This window comes from Octopus sinensis, linkage group LG27 (assembly GCF_006345805.1).
Source record: "Octopus sinensis linkage group LG27, ASM634580v1, whole genome shotgun sequence".
Classification (NCBI taxonomy): domain Eukaryota; kingdom Metazoa; phylum Mollusca; class Cephalopoda; order Octopoda; family Octopodidae; genus Octopus; species Octopus sinensis.
In genome coordinates, this window is record NC_043023.1 from 7,594,945 (window position 1) to 7,604,944 (window position 10,000).

General features: G+C 40.7%; 1 protein-coding gene across 1 annotated transcript in view; it reads right to left on the reverse strand.

The window, feature by feature from the left end:
* Window positions 1-10,000, reverse strand: part of LOC115225400 (multiple inositol polyphosphate phosphatase 1-like) — a 26,686-nt gene that overhangs the window by 12,461 nt on the left and 4,225 nt on the right. The window contains exons 2-3 of the mRNA XM_029796356.2: window positions 8,614-9,462; window positions 4,911-5,032 (exon numbers count right to left, since the gene is read on the reverse strand). Coding sequence (XP_029652216.1) covers window positions 4,911-5,032; window positions 8,614-9,454 — 963 coding nt within the window. The 5' untranslated portion in view covers window positions 9,455-9,462. The remainder of the gene's footprint in view (window positions 1-4,910; window positions 5,033-8,613; window positions 9,463-10,000) is intronic.

Here is a 10,000-nt window from a genome sequence, read left to right on the forward strand (position 1 = left end):
GCCGGCTGCCCTGAGGACAGCTGCCAGGTACCGATGGTCGACCCTATCGAAGGCTTTACTCTGATCCAAGTTGATCAAAGCCCACCCGCACCAGCGTCGTTACCCACCCTCTCTATGATGTAGCGCATGAGATGGAGGTTGTCGTGTATCGACCTGGTCGGCACGGCGCATGTCTGCGTCTCGCCGACCAGCTTGTCCACGACAAGCGCCAATCTCTTGGCTAGCACCTTGGCCAAAATCTTCAACTCTGCATTGAGCAGAGTGATGGGCCGGAAATTCCCTATAACGTCCCCCTTGTTTGGGTCCTTCTTTAGCAAAGCCACCACCCCTCGACAGACAAAAGCAGGAATTCTCCCGTTTTGCTGCCAGTTGCAGTAGACGTTTGCCAACAGGTCCGCAAACAAGTCTGGCATTGAAAAGTAAAGCTCGTAGGGCAGACCATCCAAACCCGGCGATCTACCTCTCGTGCAACTCTTCATCGCTTCCTGTACTTCCCAGGCAGATATCGGTCCTTCGCAGCACTCTGCCTCGCTGTCCGAGAGTTGCGGCAGTCCGTCCAGGTACACACCGAAGTCTGTACCGTTGGTGTCCGTTCCACCGCTCGTCCCAAACAGTTGAGCAAAGTGCCGCTGAAGCACCGTACACATCTGCTTCGGTTGGGTAACCTCGCGCCCGTTCTGGTCCACCAAAGACCGAATGGTTGCTCAGTTGCCTCGCTTCGCCTCCGCCACGCGGGCCCATCGAGCGGCTCTAGTCCCCTCCCCGCTTAGCGAACGTGCCTTAGCTCTGACAACGCAGCCTTCGTGTTTGGCGTCAAAGTGTTGGTTGTATTCACTGCTGTAATCGTGTCTGTAATCGTATCTGTGTTTGTTTGGCGTCGAAGTGTTGGTTGTATTCACTGCTGTAATCGTGTCTGTAATTGTATCTGTGTTTGTTTGTGTCTGTGGTAGTGGCAGTAGTGGTGTCGAAAGTGTTGTTGTTGTTGTTTGTTGTTGTGAGTGTGTGTTGTTGTTGATGTTGTTGTTGATGTTGGGAAGTACTATTTGTTCGTGTTTCCCCTGTAAATCTTTTTGTTTTTTCCTCCTTTTCTTTTTTGGAGGCACTATGTTCCATTCTCCTTTGTTGGAATCAGAGCTCGCACAATCCGAGATCTCTTCATCCGGCAAAGGAATGGTTGAGGGGTCTGCTTCAGTAGCAGGACGAAAAGTTTTTGGTTCCGCCGGTATCGGTGGTGCCGCTGCTCTGTTACTGTTGATGTCGCTGCTGTCGACCTTCGAGGTACTGGTGTCGGTGTTGGTTTGGTGGTGGTTGTCGGTGTTGTTTGGTGGTGGTTGTTGTTGTTGGAGGTGGTGTTGTTCGTCTTGGTGCTGGTGTTGGTGATGGTGTTGGGGTGTGTGGCAGCCTTTGGTGTTTCTTGCTGCTTTTGTTGTTTCTGTTGTTGTTGCTTGTGTTGTTGTTGTTGTTGTTGTGTTGTTGCTGCTGCCTCTTGCTGAAAGCCTCCATCCTCTTTTTGTGAATGGGACAGTCCCTCTTTAAGTGGCTTTCGCTGCTGCAGAGAAAACATTTTGGCTTTCGCCCCTCCACAGCAACGTTTAGCCTGGTGCCGTCCGGCAAACTTAAAATCAGGGACTTTACTTATATCTCTTGCTGAATTTGCGCAAGAAGCAGCACTCCCATCCCCAACCAGTTTTTCGCCCTCACTCTCCTGACATCTAGAATGGTGGTAGTGTCCTCTATATCATAGAGGACAGCTGCCACCAGCCATGACATATCTAGCTCAGGGGGGGCGAGGTCGATTTTTATTTTGTTACTCTTCGCCCGAGGTGGGTCGGAACTAGTAACAAATTCTCAGTTTGCAAGGGCGAAATGGCGTTCGCCCTTGCAAGCTCCTCTGTTGGAAAGCGAACCTCCACGGTTCCAAAACGCTTCCCCTTGGTTACGTAGCTCTTTTGGGCCAAAAGGGCTTTAGAGCTATCTCCAACTGTTGGGGTGTGGCATTTGTTATTCTTTTTAGTTTTCTGTCGAAAACTTTGTAAATTATTGTTGCTTGTTGGTGCTTTCAATCACCTCTTGTGGAGTATTGAGGAAGATGCCATTGCCATCCTTCCTCAACAACTCCTTCGCTCTTTTCACATCTTCTAGAGTTATCTTAACTTCCTCCGAAATTGCTTCGCAGCAGAAGCAAAATTGTTGGAAGTTTTTTCTTTTATCTCCGTGTCAATGTTTGTGATGATTTTTGTATTTGTTTTTTCTTCCTCCTCCTTCCGTACCAAAGTATTGGGTGAAGGCAGAGGGGGAAAATCGAGAATTACGTCAAACGCGACGTCCTGGCTTGCATTCTCCTTTTGAACCGAGCGCGTGCTCTCCGGTTCGGAAGGAGGATCTTTGTTGCCTTTTAAGGCGTGAAGTGGGTGTTTTGGACGAGTTGTGTGTGTTTGCGGAGGGAATGTATCTTGAAGGAAGGAACAGCCAACTGTTCGCTTCATAGCCATGTTTTTTGTTGTAATATTCAAAATGTTGAAAAATGTCAAATGTTCAAAATTTTAAAACGTAATTTCACCCGAATGGGGCAAAATTTTGCCCAACCGACGAGCTCCACAAGAAGCCGGTCGGTTTGGCTACAAAAATATTAAAAATATTCAAACCTATCAATAGATTTCCATAATAATAATAATGATAATGATGATGGTGATAATAATAATAATAATAATGATAATAATAATAATAATGATAATGATAATAATAATAATAATAATAATGATGATGGTGATAATAATAATAATAATAATGATAATGGTAATAATAATAATAATAATAATGATAATGATAATAATAATAATGATAATAATAATAATAATGATAATGATGATGGTGATAATAATAATAATGATAATAATAATAATGATAATGATGATGGTGATAATAATAATAATAATAATGATAATGATAATAATAATAATAATGATAATGATAATAATAATAATGATAATAATAATAATGATAATAATAATAATAATGATAATGATGATGGTGATAATAATAATAATGATAATAATAATAATAATGATAATGATAATAATAATAATAATAATAATGATAATAATAATAATAATAATAATGATAATAATAATAATAATAATAATAATAATAATAATAATGATAATGATAATAATGATAATGATAATAATAATAATAATAATAATAATAATAATAAATGCCCTGATGCAGTACCAGGCAGTGGCTCTCATGGCTTCTGATCTTAACTGACTGGAAGTGTCATCATGTACATTGTTTTGTCTTGGTATAAAAGATGGGCTACAGCAAATATTCTGCTCAATACCACAGATTTGCTTGTCAGTTGTTTGACCTTAACCAGTTGAGCATGTCCCTTAGTGGCTGACGATATGTGCATCTCTGATCACGAGCAGGAGTAGTGAGGGAGCATCATAGCCATGTGTTGAGAGGGATTCTTTGGGGTTTGAATAGTTCACCTATGGAAACATGGGTGGTTCGTTCAACATCCTTAAACAATCCTTATTCAGGGACCTTTTGAGCGGGATGGGCTACTTGACCAGAAGAAAATTCTACTGCCCCCCACCCCTGTAAGATCATGCGCTGTTTGTGTTCCCACCAGTTTTTAACATGGGGCAGGTCCAGGAGTTTGCAAATTACCCAGTGAATATATTGTGCTGCTCTATCATGCCTGTTGAGATATTCTGAAGGTGCATGAAGACTGCACATGGAGACAACATGATCAATGGTTTCATTTTGTTGTTGACATACATGACATATTGGGCTACTGCCGTTCTTTAATATGTTGGCCTGGTAATTCCTTGCAGGTAGGCATTGATCTTGAGCTGCTATGATAAACCCTTCTGTTTCTGATTTTAAGCCAGAAGACACTAACCATTGATAGGTAAGGGCTTTGTCAACATCGGCATTATTAGCTCTCTTTGGGTATTTACCATTGAGAGGGCTTTCTTGCCATTTATCATTCAGAATATCTAAGGCAGCAGTTTTAGCACGGGTTTTCATATGCTTAGCTTTTTCTGTGCTTGTTTCTAGTACGTCTAATTCTGGAATTTGTTGCATTTGGAATTCACTTAGATATACCTTTGCCAGTTTTGTTACTGAGTATGATGCTTAATTGTTTTCATGCTTTGAGACAAGTTTTAACATCCAGTCATCAGAGTTTTTCAGGTAGGTCTCTAGGCCAATTGTAATACTCTTCTTTGTTAATTCCAGTTGTAAAAGTCCATGGCCTCCTTCTTTTCTTGGCAGATAAAGTCGATCTATATCTGCCTTAGGGTGATGCATTCTACGCATTGCCAACAATTTTCGTATTTTTCTGTCAAGATTACATTTTTCAGCAATTGACCAGTTAATGATATTATTATTATTATTATTATCATTATTATTATTGAGGGAGAGAACAGTACATGCCATCAAAGTGACACTGGGGTAAGATATACAAAGCCCAATATAATCATGATTACCCATCTGATAAGGGTACACTAGGCACATGCATCACAACCATATGTGGGCAACATGGTGATCTCATATCAAGATAAACAGTGCATGACCTTGCAGGTGGGGCCCAGTTAGAATTTTCTTCTGGTCAAGTAACCCATCCCGCTCAAAAGGTCCCCGAATAAAGGTTGTTTAAGTATGTTGAATGAACCACCAAAGGGACATGCTCAACTGGTTATGGTCAAACAACTGACCAGCAAATCTGTGGTATTGAGCAGAATATTTACTGTAGCCCATCTTTTATACCAAGACAAAACAACGTACATGATAACACTTCCAATCAGTTAAGATCAGAAGCTACGAGAGCCACTGCCTGGTACTGCATCAGGACATTATTATTATTATTATTATCACAGACAGATAGATAGAAAAAAAATCACCTTCAGATCTCCAAGATATTCAAGAACCTTGAAGTCATCCTCATCAAAAAGTTGGCACCAATTTGAAACATTGGTGAAGCATTGTTCAATGGCACATGCGACATGCATGACACGTACATCTTCTGCAAAATAATTAAGAATAACCAATAATTAGAAAAATTAATTTCTAACACACACACACACAAGGGTTCAAGATAAAGTAGAAGAGTAACACCTCAAGAATTATTATTATAATTACTGTTATTTACAGTATTTACATTTGATGGATATTTGTCCTCATCTTGTTTGTTGTTAACACAACGTTTCGGCTGATTTACCCTCCAGCCTTCATCAGGTGTCTTGGGGAAATTTCGAACCTAGGTTCTTATTCCTAAGGTATTTAGGAATACCTTAGGAGTCCAATTCCAAGCAGTGACCTGAACAATAACAATAATAATAATAATAATAACAACGAAAAATACCTTAGGAATGAGAATCCAGATTCGAAATTTCTCCCAAGACACCTGAAGAAGGCTGGAGGGTTTATCAGCATGTTTTAGAATTTTTGTAAACAAGGAATTATAAATAACGAGCGAGCCTGTGATTACTTTTACGACTATTTAATTAAACTGATTTAATTGCCGTTTTATAACATTTCAAAAAAAAATATATATATATATCACAGTTCTATATTTAGGAGATGAGGAATTATGTACATTATTTACATTCGACGGATATTTGTCCTCATCTTGTTTGTTGTTAACACAACGTTTCAGCTGATATACCCTCCAGCCTTCATCAGGTGTCTTGGGGAAATTTCGAACCCGGGTTCTCATTCCTAAGGTATTTGAGTGTCTACATCTAAACAGGAAAGTTAGATGGTTTGAAAGACGAGCTAGTTTTTGATGGAGTTTCTCTATATGTCTCCATTGAAGTCCAATGTTGGCTCCGTACCAATTAGATAATACAGTTCTATATTAAAGAGATGAGGAATTATGTACATTGTTTACATTTGACGGATATTTCTCCTCATCTTGTTTGTTGTTAACACAACGTTTCAGCTGATATACTCTCCGTCCTTTATCAGGTGTCTTGGGGAAATTTTAAACCTGGGTTCTCATTCCTAAGGTATTTTTCAATATTGTTGATATTATTATTGTTATTATTCAGGTCACTTCCTAGAATCAAACCCAAAATCTTGGGGTTAGTAACCTGCGCTCTTAACCACTACACCATATGTCCGTGGAATGAGAAACCTGGTTCAAAATTTCCCCAAGACACCTGATGAAGGCTGGAGGGTATCTCAGCCGAAATATTGTGTTAACAACAAACAAGATGAGGACAAATATCCGTCAAATGTAAATAATGTAAATAATGTACATAATTCCTCATCTCTTAAATATGGAACTGTATTATCTAATCAGTACGGAGCCGACATTAGACTTCAATGGAGACATGTAGAGAAACTCCATCAAAAACTAGCTCGTCTTTCAAACCATCTAACTTTCCTGTGGAGATGTAGAGACTCAAATACCTTAGGAATGAGAATCCCGGTTCAAAATTTCCCCAAGACACCTGATGAAGGCTGGAGGGTATACCAGCCGAAACGATGTGTTAACAACAAACAAGATGAGGACAAATATCCATCGAATGTAAATAATGTAAATAATGTACATAATTCCTCATCTCTCAAATATGGAACTGTGATATATACTCTTTACTCTTTTTACTTGTTTCAGTCATTTGACTGCGGCCATGCTGGAGCACCGCCTTTAGTCAAGCAACTTGACCCCGGGACTTATTCTTTTTGTAAGACCAGTACTTATTCTATCGATCTCTTTTCGCCGAACCGCTAAGTTACAGGGACGTAAACACACCAGCATCGGCAGTCAAGCAATGCTAGGGGGACAAACACAGACACACAAACACACACACACACATATATATATATATATACATACATATATACGACGGGCTTCTTTCAGTTTCCGTCTACCAAATCCACTCACAAGGCTTTGGTCGGCCCCAGGCTATAGTAGAAGACACTTGCCCAAGATGCCACGCAGTGGGACTGAACCCGGAACCATGTGGTTGGTAAGCAAGCTACTTACCACACAGCCAGATGTAGAGACTCAAATACCTTAGGAATGAGAACCTGGGTTCGAAATTTCCCCAAGACATCTGATGAAGGCTGGAGGGTATATCAGCTGAAATGTTGTGTTAACAACAAACAAGATGAGGACAAATATCCGTCGAATGTAAATAATGTACATAATTCCTCATCTCCTAAATATAGAACTGTGATATATATATATTTTTTTTTTGAAATGTTATAAAACAGCAATTAAGTCAGTTTAATTAAATAGTCGTAAAAGTAATCACAGGCTCGCTCGTTATTTATAATTCCTTGTTTACAAAAATTCTAAAACATGCTGATAAACCCTCCAGCCTTCTTCAGGTGTCTTGGGAGAAATTTCGAATCTGGATTCTCATTCCTAAGGTATTTTTCGTTGTTATTATTATTATTATTATTGTTATTGTTCAGGTCACTGCTTGGAATTGGACTCCTAAGGTATTCCTAAATACCTTAGGAATAAGAACCTAGGTTCAAAGTTTCCCGAAGACACCTGATGAAGGCTGGAAAGTATATCAGCTGAAACGTGTTAACAACAAACAAGATGAGGACAAATATCCGTCAAATGTAAACAATGTACATAATTCCTCATCTCTTTAATATAGAACTGTATTATTCATCTTACTTTATAACAGGTCATAATGCACCTGAGCACTGTATACAGTTAGTTTATTATTTCTTTACTACCCACAAGGGGCTACACACAGAGGGGACAACAAGGACAGACAAACGGATTAAGCTGATTATATCGACCCCAGTGCGTAACTGGTACTTATTTAATCGACCACAAAAGAAAAAAAGGTAAAGTCGACCTCGACGGATTTGAACTCAGAATGTAGCAGCAGACGAAATACTACTAAGCATTTCGCCCAGTATGCTAACGTTTCTGCCAGCTCACCACCTTATATCATCATCATTGTTTAACATCCGCTTTCCATGCTGTCATGGGTTGGACGATTTGCCTGAGGTCTGGCGAACCAGACTCCAATCTGATCTGGCAGAGTTTCCTAACGCTAACCACTCCAAGAGTGTAGTGGGTGCTTTTACGTGCCACTGGCACAAGGGCCTGCCAGGCAGTACTGGCAGTGGCCACGTTCAAATGGTGCTTTTTATGTGCCACCTGCACAGGAACCAGTCCAGTGGCACTGGCAACAACCTTGCTCAAATGTTTTTTCACGTGCCACCAGCACAAGTGCCAGTAAGGCAACGCAGGTAACAATTACGCTCAAGGTGGCGAGCTGGCAGAATCGTTATCACACTGGGCGAAATGCGTAGCCGTATTTCGTCTGCCGTTACATTCTGAGTTCTAATTCCGCCGAGGTCGACTTTGCCTTTCATCCTTTCGGGGTCGATTAAATAAGTACCAGTTACACACTGGGGTCGATATAATCAACTTAATCCGTTTGTCTGTCCTTGTTTGTCCCCTCTGTGTTTAGCCCCTTGTGGGTAGTAAAGAAATAGGTAACAATTACGCTCAAATGGAGCTTTTTACGTGCCACCGGCACGGACCAGTTGGTTGCTCTGGCAACGATCACGCTTGTATGGTACTCTTAGCACTCTTATACAATTAGTTTGTTATTAACAACTTACCTGTCTCGAAGAAAGAGTCGTTGAGTCCAAATCTCTTGTGTACGCTATCGACCACCTTGTTCATGTGATTACTGTTGTAAAACTCGTGGTATTCACTCATGAACGTCATATTCTTCATCATCCTTCTGTATTTGGTGCATGTGTCAAAGAAGCGCATCAGGTGATTGTTGATACTCTGTTGAGTCATATTCTCAAACACCGACTCATCATAGTTGTACTCACTGTCGCTCTCATCACTCATCTTCTGCAGATAGCTCTTCATCCCACGTTTGAAAGCCTTCAGGCTTTCACGACACCGCTGCTTGTATGAGCTCATGAACTCCATTGGTAATAAGGTACCGTTCTGCACGATGAGGTCACTGAAGGTCCGCGCAAAATCTATGCCGTTGTCGAAATGCTCCCGGGCCCCAAGTTCCAGAAGTAACCCACTGTCTTCTTCGGAGAACGGGCTCTGCCAGTTGCGAAGTTCCCACGCTAAATGGTTGGATTCATCCGACAAATTGAGTTTATTAAGAAGGCGCTCAATGTTGAACATTGTAGCAATGTCATCACTCCCAGGGTACCGGGACCCGTGACGGAGGACAGAATTGATATACACAGCGCTGCAGTTCCTCTGTTCATACTGCACGGTGCTCTGCAAGCCATGGGTGGTACCAAAATAGTCAGATGCTTCTGGCTTCAACCAGTCATAGGCAGTCTTCGTGGAGAATATTGGTTTTTGGTAAGAGTCATACGTGCGAGGTAAGTCAAGGGTTTCTTCGAGGGTTTCGCCAAGGGCTGCAGAGAAGCACAGTATGGAAATAAACGGGACCAGGCTGTTTAACATGTTGTCACACTGCATACAAGGACCTAGAAAAAAACAAAAAGAAAAAAATATAAGCTGGTTTCAAATTTTGGCACAAGGCCAGCAATTTTGGGGAATATGGGTAAGTCAATTACATTGTGCCAGGGCTCAACTGGTATTTATTTTATGACCCCTGAAAGGATGAAAGGGAAAGTCAGCCTCAGTGAAATTTGAACTCAGAATGTAAAGGGGCACGAAATACCACTAAGTATTTTTCCGCATGGGCTAATGATTCTGTCAGCTAGGCACCGTAATAATAATAATAATAATAATAATAATAATAATAATAATACTTCCAACTATAGGCACAAGGCCTGAAATTTGAGGAGAGGAAGATAGTCAATTACATTGACCCCAGTGTGTAACTGGTACTTAATTTATCGACCCCGAAAGGTAAAAAGGCAAAGTTGCCCTCGGCAGAATTTGAACACAGAACAGGAAGATGGACAAAATACTGCTAACCATTTTGCCCGGCATGCTAACGTTTCTTATTTCTTTATTGCCACAAGGAGATAAACATAGAGGGGACAAACAAGGACAGAC